Raw genomic sequence first — 23,255 nt, 5'->3', positions numbered from 1 at the left:
GACGTGGGATGTGTCGAAATTGTGAACATTTTTAGACATCCTGCAGATGCCGACATGTTCAACGTCGACATTTCAACAATGTCAGCATTGTGGTGTCAACATTAAGCAATGTCCGCATTGTAAATGTCTACATTATGACTACACCCCCTTGAAGTGTTAAAGAAGATTGTATTTGTGACCAAACGTATTATAAATCACACTCCCTAATCTGGAATAAAGGCAAATGGCTCTGAAAGCAGTGCTCAGTATTTCTACAGCATAAAGCACAAGTGGCAGTCATTTTTGCTTCACATGAGTGTACGTACCCTATAGAGCAAGGTTTTGTAACAAAAGAGGATAACTAAGAAAACAATTAAATTGAGTTGTTACAAATGTAAAATACAGGCGCTGACATGTCAATGCTCTATTTCTAGGGAGAAAAGGGAAGACAAGGTGCCAAAGGAAAAATTGGAAGAAAGGTATTTCTAAATAAAAATGTTGTATAATGCACTAATTATCTGTAAAGCATGTGGTAATTGCTTTATATTTTGTCTATTTATCACCAGTTTTTATTTTAATGGGATTTGTATTGGGATTTCTTATGAGTGATTATTATTGTATGCATCAAAACATAGACATATTTAGTCATACAATGGGCACAAAAAAAACATTTAGGAAACATCTGAATTACAGAAGACTGAAAGTAAATGTAAAATACAGATAAAGGAGCCTACAGTATGAATCAAACTATTTTCCATAAAATTATGTAGCAACTGCAGTTTCTGCATAATTTTCTGTATTGTTGCAATGTACTAATGGTCTAATGCAGGAGATTTCACAGAAACCCTTCTGCAAAAAGCTCATTAACACTGCAGGCTGTAGTGCCCATTATTATTAATGGGACTACTGTACATTGTGACCCCTATGTACCAAACTCTGAAAAGAGAAGGTTTTTGACGTTTGGCCCCTTTAGTTTACGCCATCTTGAGATGACATAAACCGCTTTTTGCCTATGGAGGCATTCTTACAGGAGAGGGATCTTAGGGTCCCTCTCCCGCGACCTCCGTTCAGCTGTGGAAACAGATTATTGTGGCAGTCTTTGAAAATGTGAAAGACTCCTCCGATGCAGCCGGGATGTAATTCACAGGAACAGCGGTTATCACTACTGCTGTCCTTGCAGTGTATTGTAGTACATAGAGTGCATAGTTTTGTTACCAAAGTCTGTTGTCATACGGACTGATAGTAAACATGGTACTGCCACAATTGTTAATACATAGGCCCCAAAGTTTCTACTGAATCAATTGTATTATCTACAATTCTCAATATCTATTTATATTACAAAATATAAATTCTTCTTGATATAATTGTAGAACACTACACTAAGTGAAGTTAATGTTAATCTAAATAGTCATAATCTTAGACTAGTATTTTAAGTATTTTATATGATTTAGTTGTATCTTTTAACAGGCCTATTACAGTGGACCAGTAGCGTGTTAATAATGAGTGCACGGTGCACACAGCACCCCCATGTTGCCCACCCTGCACCCACCATTTTCCACTGCTGCTGTGAGTACAGTTGCAGTCAGACTCTGACTGAGGCAACTCAGATGACGATATGGACAGGACTAGTAGTTTCTTTGACTGTCAGAGAAACTATTAGTCCTGTCCATACAGGTATCTGTGTGGTTTTGGCTCCAGTCCTGGCCTCACATGTTGCAACTCTCCTCCTCCTAGATATCCAGGACTGCTGCTTACTAAACAGTCTGCAGCTTACTGAGTGAGTGACACACACACAGTAGCACAACTATCATATAGGGATGGACATCGGAAGCCCTCCATCAACTGATGGCTGGGCTTTCTCCATCTACACTATCAATGCGATGGTAACTAACCACTGCATCAAAAAAATTTGCGATGGTCTGTTCATGCGGAAAAGAACATGTTTACACATGCACAATAGCGACCCACCTCCATTCTCGATGTTAAACAGCTAACTTCAGGGTTATTTTTACATCGAATGCCCATCACTTCCACACCATTCAATGGCGGCTGCCATCGGAAAGCCGCCATCAAATGATAAAAACATTACCATCACTAGAAAGACATTGATGTTAAACCGTTGAAATTCGATGTACAGACCATCTCTAAGGGCCAGCTGCTGAGGGGCACGGCACTGCAAATACATCATATTTTACAGAGGTGGCATGGCTACGACATCCAGATTTTGGCTCCCTCCGCCTCAGTACTGGGGTCCTGTGAATATCCTAATGAGCCTTATCATACCATATGTCAACACAGAGCCGTCAATGATTGACAGTTCAGAGCTGGAGTATGAATATGGTTATTGCGCTCCTAGAGCAGAAAAGGGGGAGATTCAGGACCCGAGGTGGTGGGTTCGTCACTAATTGGCCTTGCACACATACTGTATAACATAATATATTTATTAGCAAATAAACAAGTGTTTGATTTCATCAATATTTTAAAAACTTTTGTGTTTTTTGGGGGGAATTAATAATAACTGGTAGTCTCAATCGACAGTTTAATAAATGTTTAGTGTGAAAATTGTGATCCTTTGTTTTTCTTTACATCTAATTAAAACAGGGGGAAGCAGGTGACTATGGAGACAAGGGAGCAGTAAGTAACTTTTGTTTTCTCTAACGGAAAAAACTTCAAAACTACCTAAACACAGGAATTCATATTCCATGTTCCAAGGTCTGAGTATTGTTTTTTTGCAACAAATACTATTCAAATTTATACAGATTACAGCGCTCAACAATGTTACTGCTTGTACAGTAGTGGCTGCCTGTCATTATAAACTAACATGCACTCTATTGTAAATATAAGGATCTAAGAAGTTACTTTGGAGTTCCATGAACTCTGTGACTTCTAATTTCCCTTATACTTTATGCTGGAGGTATATTTCATATGTAATACTTGAATATACTTTTAATTATAATAGTATTCTATTTACCAATATCATAGCAATAAAGTCAATGATTATAATCTGACAGAATTGACAAAACTCACCTATTACCATATATGGGGCATTTCAACATCGACTATGTACAGCAGGGGTCAGGGAACTTTTTTACCTTTTACCCCAAAATATATTTAGATACGCCGACGTTACCCCATTAATTTGAAAGGAAGGAAATCATATAGTAGTGCCCCCATATAATGCCCCTGTAGTGGTGCCCCCATAAAGTGCCCCTGAAGTAGTGCCCCCATATAATGCCCCTGTAGTAGTGCACCCATAAAGTGCCCCTGTAGTAGTGCCACCATATAATGCCCCTGCAGTGCCGCTTGTACAAAAAAAAAAACACTTACCTTAATCCCCGCTCCTGCATCCACCACCATCCTGTCTGCCCGGCTGCTCCTCGGAACTATGGGAGAGACGTCATGCCGTCTCTCCCACATTGCGCATGGAGATAGGCGGAACCTGGAGTTCAGAAGAGAACTCCAGCCTCCGGCTAACGCGGCACTGCAGGGAAGGAGCCGGGCGCCCGCTGGTAACATCTCAGCGGGCGTCCGGCTTAGAGCCTCCCTGCGGCACAGCCGGGCATGCATATGAATCATTCTATATTATAGAATGATTCATATGCATGCCCGGCTGTCCGTCCATTACCCGTAGGAGTTTCATTTTTACCCCATGTGGGGTCATTTACCCCTGTTCCCTGACCACTGATGTACAGTATCTTGTGCTAGGACAAGTCCTCTCTGAAGTCTGTACTTTCAGTCATATTTTATCTAGGTGTCTTTTCTTATGATGTCATATGCTAGTATCACATAATATGCAGTACATTATTTCATGCAATATGACAAAACCAGGTCATATATTTCTTCAGAATAGTAACAGTCCTTTTTACAATTTGGGGCTATGCCTACTGCACTAAATAATCATTATTTATATAAATTGTTTTTAAATTCATTAATAGTGTGTTCTTCATGTTGCACATAAAATGTCACCTAATCAATGCAACACCTATAAATATTTTAACGGAATAAAATAAAATATGGACAAGGCTGGTGTTAAAATAATGCAAACATTGGGCCTGATTCAGAGCCGCTCGTAAGCGGCCGTTCCCTCGTTCGGAGCGATGTTTTCACATCTGCGCATGCGTATGCATTTTAATACGCATGCGCGAACCAGTCAGTGCGGCCAGAAATAATTTGTTCGCTATATAGCGAGTGACAGGATGAGGCGTCAGTGGGTGGTAACAGGGGAAGGTGCTTGAAAACGGGGAGTGGAGATCCGAACGCAGGCGTGCTTAAAGGTCAAAACGGGCGTTTTTAGGGTGTGCATAATTAAAACAGCAGCGTCATCGACCACGTCACTTGGTTATTTTATAGCCAGAACTGCTCGCAAGATAGCGGTAGGAAAAACCAACCACAAGAATAGCGAGCAGTTCATACGCTGTTCGATGTACTCGATTAATCAAATAAATAGCGGACATGACGTATGATGTGAGCGGCCAGGGGGCGTTTTTATCAAAATAGCGGCCGCTGGTTTTGTTCGCTCGTTCAGACATGGAGGCGTCAACAGACTGCAAAGAGCGAACGGTTCATTTGAATAGCCACCCCCTTTTCCTGAAAGAACGTCCGCAAATTGCGAACGGCTCTGAATCAGGCCCAATGTCCTTTCTGGCACAAGTTCCCCCAATTGAGTAATCAGTAACACTTCTTTGAAATAAATATTTAATTGAAGATTTGTAGTGTTGCACTAATACAAACGGTCTTAATTGTCTGGTACATCATGTGATAAACTGCATAAACTTTGTTACGCATTTCATGGGACTGCTGCCCACTTCCTCAGGCAGTTTATGCCTATTTCTTGCAGAGTGCCAGGTTCTAGCTTATTCTATGCTGGAGATTTTTAGCAGAGTGACTCAGGGCCTGATCCACTCAGAGTAGTGATGGCGACTCCTGTCACTCTGATCTGTGAAGTTCAGTGTCCAGGGCCGGTTCCAGGGGTTGGAGCACCCTGTGCCGGCTCTTAAGAGGGTGCCCTTAAATGGCGCGCGGCGATGTCACGCACAACTGGAAATGGGGGCGTGGCCTAATTACCAAAGGTCACGCCCCCTATGTGACAATATTTGGAGGCGTGCCTGCATGGCACGCCTCCAAATAACGTCAGGCTGGGGGGAGCCTCACTAGCTGGGCTTCTCCCAGCTCTCTCCCGTCACTGAATGGATGCTGCGCGCAAGCACGCAGCATCCATTCAGACTCCGCCACCGATTTTTTTATTCATGTGCTGGCTGCTGGCACTGACAGGCAGGCTGTATGTATGTGGTGGGGTGCGGCACGCCAGCACATTAGTCACACACACACACACACAGCCTGCCTGCCAGTAGCCAGCCCAAGCCCATGATGTGATGGGGGATGAGCCACGAGCGGCATTCACTTACCGTCTCCTCCACACCACGGACGCCCTCTTCAACTCGTCCAGGCCTCCAATGTCAGCTGTAGGGCAACAGCGCAGCAGCAGCATCAGTGGGGTGGGTGGGCTGAGCAGAGCTGGCATGACAGTGACAGCCAGTGAAAATGCCGGCAGAAAATCGGCGCGCCCTCTGTAGGTGGCGCCCTCGTGCGGCCGCTCAGGTGGAACATGCCTGGAGCCGGCCCTGTCAGTGTCAAACTCACCACTATAGGAAATAATTGCCAAACAATTAGCTAGTTCCACAATGTACACAATTAGGTACATGCTACATTGATTATTTTATTGCGCAATCTCTTCATATGATATAGCATGCTCATATCACCTTGTATGCTGCTCCCAGGCAGTGCAGATGGCCTGATTCAGAGCCGCTCGCGAGCGCTGAGCGCTCGCAAGCGGGTCGATGTTGCCCAAGTGCGCATGCGCGAGACCCGAATAGCGACGGCCAAGCCGTCGTTATGGGTCTCGCACCAAAGGGGGCGTGCTGTCGATGGTGATTGACAGCACGTCCCCTTTGGTGGGCGTGCCGGGGGTGTGGCTGCCCAGACGGAGGCGTTCCCATGTGATGTCAGTGGGAGTGCTTTTGGCTCTGATAGAGCCAAAAGCACTCCAGGGCTTGCGGCAGCGAGACCCTACCGCAGGGTCTCGTCGCAAGCCCGATGGTTGCGATGGTCTTGACCATCGTGACCATCATTTTGGCCACTCGCTATAGCTGTGGGTGGTCACCCACAGCTATGCGAGCGGCCAGGAGGCCGCTCCAAAAAGGAGCAGGGACGGCCCTGATTCAGAGCGAGCGCTCTGTCAGAGCGTTCGGCTCTGAATCAGGCCCAGAGTACAAAGTTAGAACGTCAGGTGAAAGCACAGCCCACTTCGTAATATTGGACTTCCTCACTCACTAAGTTCAGTTTTTCCTGTATTATTAACATATCTTGCTCGCATGACTCCTATTTAGGTATCATCTGATCTAGAAAAGTATGGGAATATCAGGGATGCCTTTACTACACATAACATATTGGCTTTGGATTTTGTCATTTATATTACATTGTTCTGTTTAGTCTAACCTGTGTAAGCAGTTTAATGCATTTTGCAAGATAGAAAAGCCTTGAACATCTACTGAAAGTAGGAGTGTGACATATGCTGTTAACCTTATTATTGAATCCCCTATCATTCAGAACAATCATTTGCTCCTTATGCCACCTTCCTACATAGCCCACCACTTGTAACATACGGTACACATCATGAAAAAAAAAGCAAGACAAACCAATAATTGCTAACTTTAGAACATATCAAACATTAACTATTTAAGTATGTTTATAAATATATATACAGGATGAAATACGTAGGGTGAACAGGGCTTTTGATTAAGGCCATTACAATTTGGTTCAAGAGTTCACACCCATAGAGTGTGACAGAGGCTGGTGACATCTTCCTATTGAGGCCTGAACTCAGCACCTAATGTTATAAAATTGATGTCAGCATGTTTTTTTTAAAACATTATCAAATTAGTTTTTATGTATAATAAATATTTTTAAATATTGTCTAATATTTGGCCTTTGGCCTACTCCTTGGTTGAATTTGCTTGTGGTGCGAGGGTATATTTACAGATAACCCTAAGGAACATTAATAGCATTTTCAATGAACTTGCCTGATGGACTCACCCCATTTTGGTGAATTATTCAATAAGTATCTTGAATAATTAAAGTTCTGAGAGAATTTCTTCATTCATCACCTACAAATTTCATTATTAGAATTTTGAGCAGTATGGTTAATATTTTATGGTTTAAATGTCAATTATTATAATTGCCACCCTTCCTACTTTCTTGTGTATGTGTGTGTATATATATATATATATAATATATATATATATATATATATATATATATAACATATTTTTTAACTTCTTTTTTCTTTGTTACAGCAAGGAAAACGGGGTCATGTTGGACCAGTAGGCTCACTTGGCAGGATAGGTGTTCCTGGATCACCAGGTCCAAGAGGCTATGTGGGTCCCATTGGAGAACAAGGAGAAAAGGGTCTTCCTGGGCCTTCTGGAGTGCCTGGTTCTCTGGTAAGCAATTCTGGTCTAGTTGCTTTCAGAACAATTATAGGGTAGGGAAATGTATATTCCTATATTAAGGTACTGCTAGGCTGGGTCTGTAAGCAGTTGGGATAGGGTTGTAGTTGTTCTTTTGGAGTTCTCAGTTCAATATATGGGTCATATTTAAAGTGATCATACACTGTGAAAGCCAAATGATCAAGTAGGAAGGAATTCATTGTTTTGTGATCAGTCATTGGCTGGCTAGAATTACCAGAGACCGTAAAAGTTGGAACAATGTGTTTCCTTTTTCCAAATTGCCTACTTTAGCATAAGAGAATGATAGAAACTTGGGCATTACAAATTATTGTCATTAAATGAGAGCTATTACTGCTCACCAGACATTAAGACAGAACAGCATATAACTGATAATCTTTGTGTTTAAGAAGTAATTAGTGTGATAACTAAATACTATATATAAGCTTAATATTACTGTATGTATATCTCAATGAGAAAATATAGGCTTTGGATGCTTGTTATTAAAGTGTTGCATTGGAATGAGGCTTTACATATTAAATAGTGTCATGCCAGCGGACTGATGAAGTTTTTTTCTGTTTGAATTAAATGTCAAAAAAAGTTTTTTTTGCAAAACAGTTTTGTTCTGATATTTATAGATTACTTAAATTTAAAAAAATGATCTATCAGGGATAGCGCTTTGTGATTGGTCAATCGTTCACATATCTCCTTCCAAAGCTAACAATTTGTCGGTTCTGTATTTCAGGACTAGCAGAAAAATGGCTACCTGTAGCAATGCCTGGGCTATGGCTAGGGATGGGGCCTTTTTAAGGAAAAGGTTTCCCAAGTTGTAAAACAGCTTTATCATTTTTATGTGTAATAAACAGTTCACCTTTTAAAAAAATACAGTTCAGAAAGTCTTTGTACATGGACAACAGGGACATTTTTGTGATGATATAATAATTCCCAATTATTACATTTGGTATTTAATAAGAAACATAAAGTAGTCCCTGAAGGTAATGTAATATATGTTGTTCCTGTTTATTTTAAATTGCATGGTGTTAAAGGGACACTCACAAAAGGAAAGCCTTCATATATACCACATAAGATTTACTGTCTAGCCTTTATAGCATTAATCCTATAGGTATCATTATGTACTAATATCAAATAAAGCTCATATTTGGCCTCTGGCCATGCTTATGGACCTTAGTTTTATATAATGTTATGCTCATACAAATAATACATTTTATACACAAATTTGGCTGTGAGCTGTAGAGGAAATTGCTGAATGGGTGAATAAAAAGCTAGAAATGGCCAACATGCCCCTCTGACCTCTTCACATGCCTCTCATATCTTCCTGCTTGTAATCAGAACCCCACATACCCCTCTGACCTCTTCACATGCTTCTCATATATACATGCTTGTAATCAGAACCCCACATGTCCCTCTGACCTCTTCACATGCCTCTCATATCTTCCTGCTTGTAATCAGAACCCCACATGCCTCTCTGACCTCTTCACATGCCTCTCATATCTTCCTGCTTGTAATCAGAACCCCACATGCCCCTCATATCTTCCTGCTTGTAATCAGAACCCCACATGCCCCTCTGACCTCTTCACATGCCTCTCATATGCTTGTAATCAGAACCCCACATGCCCCTCTGACCTCCTCACATGCCTCTCATATCTCCATGCTTATAATCAGAACCCCACATACCCCTCTGACCTCTTCACATGCCTCTCATATCTTCCTGCTTGTAATCAGAACCCCACATGCCTCTCTGACCTCTTCACATGCCTCTCATATCTTCCTGCTTGTAATCAGAACCCCACATGCCCCTCTGACCTCTTCACATGCCTCTCATATCTTCCTGCTTGTAATCAGAACCCCACATGCCCCTCTGACCTCTTCACATGCCTCTCATATGCTTGTAATCAGAACCCCACATGCTCCTCTGACCTCTTCACATGCCTCTCATATATACATGCTTGTAATCAGAACCCCACATGCCCCTCTGACCTCTTCACATGCCTCTCATATCTCCATGCTTGCTATCAGAACCCCATATGCCCCTCTGACCTCTTCACATGCCTCTCATATCTTCCTGCTTGTAATGAGAACCCCTCATGTCCCTCTGACCTCTTCACATGCTTCTCAAATCTTCCTGCTCCCTGCTTGTAATCAGAACCCAACATGCCCATCAGATCTCCCCAATATACCATCAAACAAACCCATATGCCCCTTATATGCCCATCAGTCATCCTACCATATGCCACCTGACATTTCCCTTACAAGCCCATCAGATTTTCCAGACACTGGGGGATGTGTACTCTGCTTCATGAAATACATAAACGGCAGTAGGAAAAATACACAGAAATTATGTATTTTAACTTACAATTGTAAGGAACAAATATCATATAATGTGTGCCAGGTTATTGCCATGTCACTTATTCTGTAGACTTTGTTGCATTCCATGTAGTTTAATCTAAAACATTGCTGTCACAAATCTGTCCCTTTCACTATTGTAACACATGCTAATGGTTTGTATTAAATAGAGATACTGAAATATTCAACAAAAATGTCTTCTTTCAGGGACCTGACATGCCAGATCGGATAGTATATGAACTGTGTCGCAAGGTGGTAATTGAAGCAACATCACAGTATGCAGCAAGCATCAGAGGGAAGTGTGCTAGTGCCTGTCCAACTGCTAATGCAGGATTGATTGGACCACCAGGACTACCGGGGGCTCCAGGGAAAGGTGGAAAGAAGGTGAGGACAAGCAATGAGTCTACGGAATGAACATGTGGTTCTTAAAGGTGTCTAGTTATGGTTTCCTCCATGGAATAAAAATGCCATAATTAATTGTCATAGATTGCTCATTGAAACCACGTTGTATTGAGGAACTTTTGTTGTGGTTAGTTTTAGAACAAAGCTTACTGCAAAATATATTTCCTGAAAATTGTGAATACTTTTTATTTATGTGCATGCAGTATACTCTAAGGCAGGGGTCGACAAATTTTTGTAAAATCTAGGAGCAAGTTGAAAAGTTTAGGGGCCAGACCACTGTGCCAAGCCAAAATATACGAAAACTTGTATAGACTACTACAAAACGTACTCCTTACCTAACCCCCAATTCATAGTGTGCCACACACAGGTGGGCTATATTTATAGTGGATCACACACAGGAGTGCCCTCAATTTCTAACAATATAATAGTGGGAGGACATTCTAATGAAATAATATAAATAGTCACCAGCTGTGTACAGCTTCCTGGAGAACACACTCTACCTCCCCGGTCAGTAGTACTGCAACTCTCCAGCGATCACTCTCCTACTCCCCGCTGGCAGTGCTGCAGATCCCACGCGGTCACTTGACTCCACAGTACCAGTAATGATATAGCTCCACTCGCCCATGCGGCCACTTACTTCCCTGCTGGTGGATGTGCAGCTCCTTGGTGGTCACTTCTCCTCCGCTCCAGGAGTAATGCAGCTCCCCGGGACATAGTCGCTCTGCTCCCTGCTGCCGGCCGTGCTGCAGCTTCCCATGGCGCCGTTATTCTCTTCCTCACTGCAGGCAGTGCTGTTGCTCCGCGCGGCATGGTTACTCTCCTCCCCACTGCTGAAACCATGCTGCAGGGAGAAGGACCGGATCTATGATCTTCCATGCAGAGAAGGGAGAAGCCACAATAATTGAATGTGGCGGGCCGTGAAAGACGTGCAGCAACCCACCCCCTCCCGTTACTATCAATAGGAGCTCTCTGTAACTGATTTCTACAATTAGCTTTATTTTCAACTTTTCAATAGTATCTGGCTCTTCTAAAATCTGATCGCCAGGACCAAAATCTTAGTCGCCATGGCGACCTGGCGCCCGTGATTCGTTGAGCCCTGCTCTAAGGTCTCATACCCACTGGGTTAAAATGTTTGCATTTTTAACGCTAGTACAAAGCACAAAAACAGGTCTGAAAATGTGAATCATTCAGGACCAGTGCAAGGTTTCTCTGTATACTAGGCAAAGCTTTGTCCGTCTCTCCTCCCTCAATACCCTTACTAGCACCTCACACACTTTACATTTGTAAATAAAAATTAATAACTCATACTGTATCTCTTGCTAGCAACCTTCGAGTCTCCTTTCCAAGCTCCACACCAGGGGAAAATACAAAATTTCTAGAGCGAGACTCCAAAGTTAGCAATAATAACACAATACAGCGAGCATTCTAGTGAACGATATACAATGCATAGAGCATGCCAATGACTGCCATACAATACAGAGAACCTACCAATGTCCGTCATTCAGTACAGAGAGCATTCCAGTGACCACCACACAATAGAAAGAAATCCCAGTGCCCACCTTTCAAAACAGAGGGAATCCTAGTACTGCCATATTATACAGAGAAAGTCCCAGGAATCACCACACAGTATCATCCCCTAATCCTTAATTAATACCTACACAAAATTCATTAATGCCTTCAACATCATCTAAACAAACACAGTCAACATTTTTAACCCATTTTAATCATTAAGGGGTCTATTTACTAAGCAGTGTTAGGAGACAGAGTGAAAAGTGATAAGAAAGTGATAAGGTGCCAGCCAATCAGCTCCCAACTGTCATCTCACAGGCCGTGTTTGAAAAATGACAGTTGGGAGCTGATTGGCTGGCACCTTATCACTTGTCTCCTAACACTGCTTAGTAAATAGACCCCTAAATCTCTTACCTTCATTACTTATTTACCCTCACATCATCAACTAATTCTATTCATATTTATTAGCCCCCTAATTACCTTCCTCAGTCCCATCCAAATTACACCCATTAGAAGTATTAACCATTTAACCCTTCCACCCTCTCAATAAAATCCAGTCATCCTAACTAACCCCCATATTCATAACATTGCCTTTTTTTAATTAAAAATCTTTACCCCTTCAAGCCCAGTTAGCTGCTGCTGAACTTTCTACCTGTGCTACTCTCACACTGCCCAGTCATAGGGGCATATTCAATTGGGCGCGAAGTTTAGCGAGGAAAACACCTCGAGCCCAATTTTGGATTACCGTGGGTATGTGCACTCCCGATACCCCCCCCCCTGCTGAAAACCCTGCGCCGCGTAAAAATTAATTTGAAAAATCTGCGCTTACCTGGCCAGGGGTCTCCGCGGCTTTCGGTGGTCTCCCCTCTATTTTCTCACTGGAGAGGGGGCTGCTGGGAGTCTCGGGGACTGATGGGACAAAGGGCTGCTGGTAGTTCCCCAGGCTCCCATTCTGGGGGGCCACACTGACACTGGGGAAGACACACATACACCGGGGGTCACACACACACTCATGCACACACACACACACACACACACACACACACTGACATACTCACCGCTGCTGCTGGAGTCTGGGTCCCGACTCTGGATGCAGAAGACAGCACTTCGGAAGATGAGTAATTACTGACTAATTAAGCTAATTGGAAACTTCCAAAAGCTTAGTCATTAGGAGGGGTGCACCCGGGGTCCTCGAGCAAGACTCACTGATTTTTCCTAAAATTAGCGATTTTAGAAAAAAACACACTTGCTCTGGAGGTGCGAGAATAAAAAAAAAGCATCTAACTGAACCTAATTTTTGCTTATCTCGCCCCCAATTGAATATGTCCCATAGTGTGCACAACTGCTGGGCCCGCTGCTGTGTACGGGGCCAACAGTGGGGAGGTACGAGACACTGCGGTAGCGGGCTGACCAGCTCCTACATGAAAGAGAGGCTGCTATGGACCATGCATGTACCAACTACCCCCAGACCCTACCCCATCCTTCCACCAAGCATCACCCGGCTCCTTTACACTCTCTCTCTCAAAGCTGAGATGCCAGCAGGCAGTAGGCGGCTATTGCTGCAACTACAGCATGCACTAGTTATTATAAATTAAATATATATATATTTTTTTATCCTGATTACAAGTGACTGCAGGCCCATAGCACCTCTCCCCCCACCCCTTACCTGCCGCACACATGGTGACACACCTATCTCTTGCATTGATTAAGTCAATACATTTTGTTTTTGTTTAACTTGACGGATTGAGATGAAACAAAGTGCAGGATATTTCTAGAAGTTTTCACTATAAAATAATGCAGTTTCCATAAAAATCGGTTCAGTAGTTTTTGCATCAACTTGGAACAAACAGACAGAGTGACACAATGTTCTTATAATATTAGTGTAGACTTTGTATGAAGGATGAGAACAGTGCCATTTCTGTTGCCACAATGGTGAAGCTGTTCTTGTATCAACTTATAACAGTGACATACGTAACTCTTCTGTTCCCTGGATTCATTATAGATTGTGTCAAATACAAGTTGTACAGTGTGCTTACCATCATTACATTTCAAATGTAAAACTACAATTTTAAGATTTATTTGTATTAACAGGGAAAAACAGGTGCTGCTGGAATTAATGGACAACGTGGACCTGGAGGACCAATTGGTGTTCCTGGACCAAAAGGAGGTGATGGTGACCAAGGTGGGTTTATGGTGCTAAGATTTTATACTGCCAGGACTATTCTGCTTTATTATCATTTTTACGTTTTGATATTTTTGTTTAGGTGACAAAGGTGAGAAAGGAAACAGAGGAGATGCTGGTATTGGACAACCGGGTCCAGATGGAGTTCAAGGTTCAATAGGTAAACTAATGTCCTCTGAGCTGGAGCCAGCAATTTGTGTTGTGTGCGTCTATAAGTGGTGTACATAAGGGATGGTGAGTGGTGACATGGACAAGGGTAAAAGATCAATAGTAGTAGCCAGGAAAAAAGGAGCTTTCTGCCTTTTACATGATGTTCTATAATGGGATTAACTAGAAATGCTCCGTAGTGCAGGTGGTGAGAGCACCAAATCCTAAACTAAGATTTTAAGGATGGACAGGATGTAGCAGTAGAACTAGCATCCAGACAACAAAACATTTTGCAACCATAGTGCTGATAAATCCAGTTTTTGTGTGTGGGGGAGTTGTTGCACATGTTTCATGTATTCTAATAATGTCTCCACATTTCAGTTAACGTAACATCTATAATCTTTTACACCTAAGCATATAATAGCATATAGAAACAATGTCATATAATCAGATATATCAAGGAATTCTAAATCAATATGTGAATTTACCTTTAAACATATTATTCCATTTTATGTATATTTTTTATTCCAACTGAATAGCACATATCCTTTTGTTTTTACACATTTTGGTTATTATTATGTATTTAAATGTAAGCAATACAAGCAGGACTTGAAGAACTTGACAATAATATCTATGGGTGCAGTAATGTGTTCCTCAGGTATCAGTAATGTGTTCCTCAGGTATCTATTGGTGCAGTAATGTGTTCCTCAGGTATCTGTGGGTGCAGTAATGTGTTCCTCAGGTATCTGTGGGTGCAATAATGAGTTCCTCAGGTATCTATGGGTGCAGTAATGTGTTCCACAGGTATATATGGGTGCAGTAATGTGTTCCTCAGGTATCTATGGGTGCAGTAATGTGTTCCTCAGGTATCTGTGGGTGCAGTAATGCAGGCCCGGCGACAGGGGGGTACTAAGGGTAGCCCCGTCCCGGGCCCCGAGGAACAGAGGGCCCAGAGGGGCCGCGGCAAACCACTCGACAGACCCTGCACTGCAGAGAGGCGCTCTCCCTGCGGCGGCTGCTGGGTCCATTGATGCTGGTGCCGGCTGCCACTGCGCCTGTCACAATATGACGGACAGCGGCAGCCTGCTACAGAGAGAAGTGCCTGGAATGGCCTGGCCTTGACCTCAGGCACTGGTCAGGAACATATTGGCGGGACTCTGGACATCGACGGGACTCGCACTGCAGAGTGCGAAAATAAGAAAGTTGGCCTCTTGCCGGATCGCTTCGCTCGCCACAAGAATATATATTCCCTCTCTATGCCCACTTGGATGGTAGGGAATGACGTTGGACACTGGTAGATGATGTCATCATACATCTAAGGAAGGGGATCTATCTCTTCCCCTCTCTGCAGTCCCTTCGGTTCTGTCTTGGCCCTGTCACCCCTGTCCCCTCTTTCATTGTCCTATCCTGTCACCACTATCCTGGCCATCACTCCTCTCTCCTGTCCCCACTATTCTGTCTTGGCCCTCACCTCTATCCTTACCCCTCTCCCTGTCACCTCTGTCCTGGCCCTGTCACTTCAAACCTTTCCCTGTCACCTTTGTCCTGAAATTTATGTGAGTCTTTCTAATAAATACACCTTGCAGTGTGGGGGTTCAGGGTTTTTAGGTCCGGGGGGATGGTGCTGTGGGTAGGGGGGCCCCCAGAGACTTCATGTACCGGGCCCCAAGATTTCTGTTGCCGGCCCCGCAGTAATTTGTTCCTCGGGTATCTATGGGTGCAGCAATGTGTTCCTCAGGTATCTATGGGTGCAGTAATGTGTTCCTCAGGTATCTATGGGTGCAGTAATGTGTTCCTCAGGTAGCTATGGGTGCAGTAATGTTTTCCTTAGGTATCTATATGCGCACATCCACTGCCGATGTCAATGAGCAATTGAACAATAACGATATTGTTATCGTTCGATCGCTCATTAATCGTGCATGAATCGGGCACTAAAGTGTCGTAAACGACCAGCGATGCGCACTCCCACTAGTCGTTTCCAACATCAATCATCACCCAAACATGATGGCAATGTGCCGATAACGACAGATTGACCATGTTTGAGGATGACAGAGGGTGCCTACACTGAATGACTAATCATTCAGTGTAGGCACTGCAGGGAATGGGGAACGATGGCGTAATCGTACTGTCTTCCCTGGGTCGGCAAGTGGATATGCGCCTTAAGGGTGCAGTAATGTGTTCCTCAGGTATCTATGGGTGCTGCAATGTGTTCTTGGTGTACAGTATCTGTGAGTACAGTAATGTGTTCCTGGTGTATCGGTGGGTGCAGCAATGTGCTCCTGGTGTTTTGGTGGGTGCAGCAGTGTGTTCCTGGTGTATCGCTGGGTGCAGCAATGTGTTCCTGGTGTATCTATGGGTGCAGCAATGTGTTCCTGGTGTATCTGTGGGTGCAGCAATGTGTTCCTGGTGTATCTGTGGGTGCAGTAATGTGTTCCTAATGTATCTGTGGGTGCAGCAATGTGTTCCTGGAGTAACTGTGGGTGCAGTGATGTGTTCCTGATGTATCGGTGGGTGCAGCAATAAGTTCTTGGTGTATCGGTGGGTGCAGCAATGTGTTCCTGGTGTATCGGTGGGTATAGTAATGTGTTCCTGGTCAATCGGTGGGTACAGCAATCCTGGATTATCTGTGGGTGCAGCAATGTGTTCCTGGTGTATCTGAGGGTGCAGAATTGCAGCAATGTGTTCTTGGAGTATCTGTGGGTGCAGTAATGTGTTCCTGGTGTATCAGTGGTTGCAGCAATGTGTTCCTGGAGTATCTGTGGTTGCAGTGATGTGCTCCTGGTGTATCTGGGGGTGCAACAATGTGCTCCTGGAGTATCTGTGGGTACAGCAATGTATTCATGGAGTATCGGTGGGTGCAGCAATGTCTTCCTGGTGTATCTGTGGGTGCAGTAATGTGTCCTTGATGTATTTGTGGGTGCAGCAATGTGTTCCTGGAGTAACTGTGGGTGCAGTAATGTGTTCCTGGTGTATCAGTGGGTGCAGCAATGCGTTCCTGGAGTAACTGTGGGTGCCTCAATGTGTTACTGAAGTATCTGTGGTTGCAGTGATGTGTTCCTGGTGTATCTGTGGGTGCAAAATATGTTTCTGAAGTATCTGTGGGTGCAGCAATATGTTCCTGGAGTATCTGTGGGTGCAGTAATGTGTTCCTGGAGTATCTGTGGGTGCAGTGATGTGTTCCTGGTGTATCTGGGGGTGCAAAATATGTTCGTGCAGTGATGTGTTTCTGGTGTATCTGTTGGTGCAGTGATGTGTTTCTGGTGTATCTGTTGGTGCAGCAATGTGTTCCTGGAGTATCTGTGGGTGCAGCAATGTGTTTCTGGTGTATCTGTGGGTGCAGTAATGTGCTCCTGGAGTATCTGTGGGTGCAGCAATGTGTTCCTGGAGTATCTGTGGTTGCAGCGATGTGTTCCTGGTGTATCTGTGGTTGCAGCAAAGTGTTCCTGGTGTATCTGTGGTTGCAGTGATGTGTTCCTGGTGTATCTGTGGGTGCAAAATATGTTTCTGGAGTATCTGTGGGTGCAGCAATGTGTTCCTGGAGTATCTGTGGGTGCAGCAAAGTGTTCCTGGTGTATCTGTGGTTGCAGCATAGTGTTCCTGGTGTATCTGTGGGTGCAGTGATGTGTTCCTGGTGTATCTGGGGGTGCAAAATATGTTCGTGCAGTGATATGTTCCTGGTGTATCTGTTGGTGCAGCAAAGTGTTCCTGGAGTATCTGTGGTTGCAGTGATGTGTTCGTGGTGTTTCTGTGGTTGCAGTGATGTGTTCCTGGTGTATCTGGGGGTGCAAAATATGTTCCTGGAATATCTGGGGGTGCAGCAATTTGTTTCTGGAGTATCTGTGGGTGTAGCAATCTGTTCCTGGTGTATCTGTGGGTGCAGTGATGTGTTCCTGGTGTATCTGTGGGTGCAGTGATGTGTTCCTGGTGTATCTGTGGGTGCAGTAATGTGTTCCTGGAGTATCTGTGGGTGCAGTGATGTGTTCCTGGTGTATCTGGGGGTGCAAAATATGTTCGTGCAGTGATGTGTTCCTGGTGTTTCTGTTGGTGCAGCAATGTGTTCCTGGAGTATCTGTGGGAGGAGTGATGTGTTCTTGGTGTTTCTGTGGTTGCAGTGATGTGTTCCTGGTGTATCTGGGGGTGCAAAATATGTTCCTGGAATATCTGTGGGTGCACCAAAGTGTTCCTGGTATATCTGTGGGTGCAGTGATGTGTTCCTGGTGTATCTGTGGGTGCTGCGATGTGTTCCTGGTGTATCTGTGGGTGCAGCGATGTGTTCCTGGTGTATCTGTGGTTGCAGTGATGTGTTCCTGGTGTATCTGTGGGTACAAAATATGTTTCTGCAGCAATGTGTTCCTGGAGTATCTGTGGGTGCAGTGATGTGTTCCTGGTGTATCTGGGGTGCAAAATATGTTCGTGCAGTGATGTGTTCCTGGTGTATCTGTTGGTGCAGCAATGTGTTCCTGGAGTATCTGTGGGTGGACTGATGTGTTCCTGGTGTTTCTGTGGTTGCAGTGATGTGTTCCTGGTGTATCTGGGGGTGCAAAATATGTTCCTGGAATATCTGGGGGTGCAGCAATTTGTTTCTGGAGTATCTGTGGGTGAAGCAATGTGTTCCTGGTGTATCTGTGGTTGCAGCAAAGTGTTCCTGGTGTATCTGTGGGTGCAGTGATGTGTTCCTGGAGTATCTGTGGGTGCACTGATGTGTTCCTGGTGTATCTGGGGGTGCAAAATATGTTCGTGCAGTGATATGTTCCTGGTGTATCTGTGGGTGCAGCGATGTGTTCCTGGTGTATCTGTGGTTGCAGTGATGTGTTCCTGGTGTATCTGTGGGTGCAAAATATGTTTCTGGAGCATCTGTGGGTGCAGTAATGTGTTCCTGGAGTATCTGTGGGTGCAGTGATGTGTTCCTGGTGTATCTGGGGGTGCAAAATATGTTCGTGCAGTGATGTGTTCCTGGTGTATCTGTTGGTGCAGCAATGTGTTCCTGGAGTATCTGTGGGTGGAGTGATGTGTTCCTGGTGTTTCTGTGGTTGCAGTGATGTGTTCCTGGTGTATCTGGGGGTGCAAAATATGTTCCTGGAATATCTGTGGGTGGAGCAATGTGTTTCTGGAGTATCTGTGGGTGCAGTAATGTTTTCCTGGAGTATCTGTGGTTGCAGCAAAGTGTTCCTGGTGTATCTGTGAGTGCAGTGATGTGTTCCTGGTGTATCTGTGGGTGCAGTGATATGTTCCTGGTGTATCTGTGGTTGCAGCGATGTGTTCCTGGTGTATCTGGGGGTGCAGCGATGTGTTCCTGGTGGGTGCAGCAATGTATTCCTGGAGTATCTGTGGTTGCAGCGATGTGTTCCTGGTGTATCTGTGGTTGCAGCAAAGTGTTCCTGGTGTATCTGTGGGTGCAGTGATGTGTTCCTGGTGTATCTGTGGGTGCTGTGATGTGTTCCTGGTGTATCTGTGGGTGCAGTGATGTGTTCCTGGTGTATCTGTGGGTGCAGCGATGTGTTCCTGATGTATCTGTGGGTGCAGCGATGTGTTCCTGGTGTATCTGTGGTTGCAGTGATGTGTTCCTGGTGTATCTGGGGGTGCAAAATATGTTCCTGGAATATCTGTGGGTGCAGCAAAGTGTTCCTGGTATATCTGTGGGTGCAGTGATGTGTTCCTGGTGTATCTGTGGGTGCTGCGATGTGTTCCTGGTGTATCTGTGGGTGCAGTGATGTGTTCCTAGTGTATCTGTGGGTGCAGCGATGTGTTCCTGGTGTATCTGTGGGTGCAGCGATGTGTTCCTGGTGTATCTGTGGTTGCAGTGATGTGTTCCTGGTGTATCTGTGGGTGCAAAATATGTTTCTGCAGCAATGTGTTCCTGGAGTATCTGTGGGTGCAGTGATGTGTTCCTGGTGTATCTGGGGGTGCAAAATATGTTCGTGCAGTGATGTGTTCCTGGTGTATCTGTTGGTGCAGCAATGTGTTCCTGGAGTATCTGTGGGTGGACTGATGTGTTCCTGGTGTTTCTGTGGTTGCAGTGATGTGTTCCTGGTGTATCTGGGGGTGCAAAATATGTTCCTGGAATATCTGGGGGTGCAGCAATTTGTTTCTGGAGTATCTGTGGGTGAAGCAATGTGTTCCTGGTGTATCTGTGGTTGCAGCAAAGTGTTCCTGGTGTATCTGTGGGTGCAGTGATGTGTTCCTGGAATATCTGTGGGTGCAGCAATGTGTTCCTGGAGTATCTGTGGTTGCAGCAAAGTGTTCCAGGTGTATCTGTGGGTGCAGTGATGTGTTCCTGTGGGTGCAGTGATGTGTTCCTGGTGTATCTGTGGGTGCTGCGATGTGTTCCTGGTGTATCTGTAGTTGCAGCGATGTGTTACTGATGTATCTGTGGGTGCTGCGATGTGTTCCTAGTGTACCTGTGGGTGCAGTGATGTGTTCCTGGTGTATCTGTGGGTGCTGCGATGTGTTCCTGGTGTATCTGTGGGTGGAGTGATGTGTTCCTGGTGTTTCTGTGGTTGCAGTGATGTGTTCCTGGTGTATCTGGGGGTGCAAAATATGTTCCTGGAATATCTGTGGGTGCAGCAATGTGTTTCTGGAGTATCTGTGGGTGCAGTAATGTGTTCCTGGAGTATCTGTGGTTGCAGCAAAGTGTTCCTGGTGTATCTGTGGGTGCAGTGATGTGTTCCTGGTGTATCTGTGGGTGATGCGATGTGTTCCTGGTGTATCTGTGGGTGCTGCAATGTGTTCCTGGTGTATCTGTGGGTGATGCGATGTGTTCCTGGTGTATCTGTAGTTGCAGCGATGTGTTCCTGATGTATCTGTGGGTGCTGCGATGTGTTCCTAGTGTACCTGTGGGTGCAGCGATGTGTTCCTGGTGTATCTGTGGTTGCAGTGATGTGTTCCTGGTGTATCTGTGGGTGCAAAATATGTTTCTGGAGTATCTGTGGGTGCAGCAATCTGTTCCTGGAGTATCTGTGGTTGCAGTAATGTGTTCCTGGAGTATCTGTGGGTGCAGTGATGTGTTCCTGGTGTATCTGGGGGTGCAAAATATGTTCGTGCAGTGATGTGTTCCTGTTGTATCTGTTGGTGCAGCAATGTGTTCCTGGTGTTTCTGTGGTTGCAGTGATGTGTTCCTGGTGTATCTGGGGGTGCAAAATATGTTCCTGGAATATCTGTGGGTGCAGCAATGTGTTCCTGGAGTATCTGTGGTTGCAGCAAAGTGTTCCTGGTGTATCTGTGGGTGCAGTGATGTGTTCCTGGTGTATCTGTGGTTGCAGCGATGTGTTCCTGGTGTATCTGGGGGTGCAGCGATGTGTTCCTGGTGGGTGCAGCAATGTATTCCTGGAGTATCTGTGGTTGCAGCGATGTGTTCCTGGTGTATCTGTGGTTGCAGCAAAGTGTTCCTGGTGTATCTGTGGCTGCAGTGATGTGTTCCTGGAGTATCTGTGGGTGCTGTGATGTGTTCCTGGTGTATCTGTGGGTGCAGTGATGTGTTCCTGGTGTTTCTGTGGTTGCAGTGATGTGTTCCTGGTGTATCTGTTCCTGCAGCAATGTGTTCCTGGAGTATCTGTGGGTGGAGTGATGTGTTCCTGGTGTATCTGTGGTTGCAGCGATGTGTTCCTGGTGTATCTGGGGGTGCAGCGATGTGTTCCTGGTGGGTGCAGCAATGTATTCCTGGAGTATCTGTGGTTGCAGCGATGTGTTCCTGGTGTATCTGTGGTTGCAGCAAAGTGTTCCTGGTGTATCTGTGGGTGCAGTGATGTGTTCCTGGTGTATCTGTGGGTGCTGTGATGTGTTCCTGGTGTATCTGTGGGTGCAGTGATGTGTTCCTGGTGTATCTGTGGGTGCAGCGATGTGTTCCTGATGTATCTGTGGGTGCAGCGATGTGTTCCTGGTGTATCTGTGGTTGCAGTGATGTGTTCCTGGTGTATCTGGGGGTGCAAAATATGTTCGTGGAATATCTGTGGGTGCAGCAAAGTGTTCCTGGTATATCTGTGGGTGCAGTGATGTGTTCCTGGTGTATCTGTGGGTGCTGCGATGTGTTCCTGGTGTATCTGTGGGTGCAGTGATGTGTTCCTAGTGTATCTGTGGGTGCAGCGATGTGTTCCTGGTGTATCTGTGGGTGCAGCGATGTGTTCCTGGTGTATCTGTGGTTGCAGTGATGTGTTCCTGGTGTATCTGTGGGTGCAAAATATGTTTCTGCAGCAATGTGTTCCTGGAGTATCTGTGGGTGCAGTGATGTGTTCCTGGTGTATCTGGGGGTGCAAAATATGTTCGTGCAGTGATGTGTTCCTGGTGTATCTGTTGGTGCAGCAATGTGTTCCTGGAGTATCTGTGGGTGGACTGATGTGTTCCTGGTGTTTCTGTGGTTGCAGTGATGTGTTCCTGGTGTATCTGGGGGTGCAAAATATGTTCCTGGAATATCTGGGGGTGCAGCAATTTGTTTCTGGAGTATCTGTGGGTGAAGCAATGTGTTCCTGGTGTATCTGTGGTTGCAGCAAAGTGTTCCTGGTGTATCTGTGGGTGCAGTGATGTGTTCCTGGAGTATCTGTGGGTGCAGTGATGTGTTCCTGGTGTATCTGGGGGTGCAAAATATGTTCGTGCAGTGATGTGTTCCTGGTGTATCTGTTGGTGCAGCAATGTGTTCCTGGACTATCTGTGGGTGGAGTGATGTGTTCCTGGTGTTTCTGTGGTTGCAGTGATGTGTTCCTGGTGTATCTGGGGGTGCAAAATATGTTCCTGGAATATCTGTGGGTGCAGCAATGTGTTTCTGGAGGATCTGTGGGTGCAGTAATGTGTTCCTGGAGTATCTGTGGTTGCAGCAAAGTGTTCCAGGTGTATCTGTGGGTGCAGTGATGTGTTCCTGTGGGTGCAGTGATGTGTTCCTGGTGTATCTCTGGGTGCTGCGATGTGTTCCTGGTGTATCTGTGGGTGCTGCGATGTGTTCCTGGTGTATCTGTAGTTGCAGCGATGTGTTACTGATGTATCTGTGGGTGCTGCGATGTGTTCCTAGTGTACCTGTGGGTGCAGTGATGTGTTCCTGGTGTATCTGTGGGTGCTGCGATGTGTTCCTGGTGTATCTGTGGGTGGAGTGATGTGTTTCTGTGGTTGCAGTGATGTGTTCCTGGTGTATCTGGGGGTGCAAAATATGTTCCTGGAATATCTGTGGGTGCAGCAATGTGTTTCTG

At 45.0% G+C, this 23,255-nt stretch overlaps 1 protein-coding gene across 1 annotated transcript in view; it reads left to right on the top strand.

Annotated features, from left to right (window-relative positions):
- Positions 1-23,255, top strand: part of LOC148524761 (uncharacterized) — a 106,336-nt gene that overhangs the window by 72,543 nt on the left and 10,538 nt on the right. The window contains exons 23-28 of the mRNA XM_088471635.1: positions 414-458; positions 2,581-2,613; positions 7,332-7,478; positions 10,053-10,229; positions 13,848-13,938; positions 14,021-14,098. Of these exons, the coding sequence (XP_088327761.1) occupies positions 414-458; positions 2,581-2,613; positions 7,332-7,478; positions 10,053-10,229; positions 13,848-13,938; positions 14,021-14,098 (571 nt within the window). The remainder of the gene's footprint in view (positions 1-413; positions 459-2,580; positions 2,614-7,331; positions 7,479-10,052; positions 10,230-13,847; positions 13,939-14,020; positions 14,099-23,255) is intronic.

Source organism: Taudactylus pleione, unplaced genomic scaffold (assembly GCF_031769625.1).
Source record: "Taudactylus pleione unplaced genomic scaffold, aTauple2 ptg000116l, whole genome shotgun sequence".
Taxonomy (NCBI): domain Eukaryota; kingdom Metazoa; phylum Chordata; class Amphibia; order Anura; family Myobatrachidae; genus Taudactylus; species Taudactylus pleione.
The sequence above is the reverse complement of the archived record's forward strand: the minus strand, read 5'-3'. Positions and strand labels throughout refer to the sequence as shown.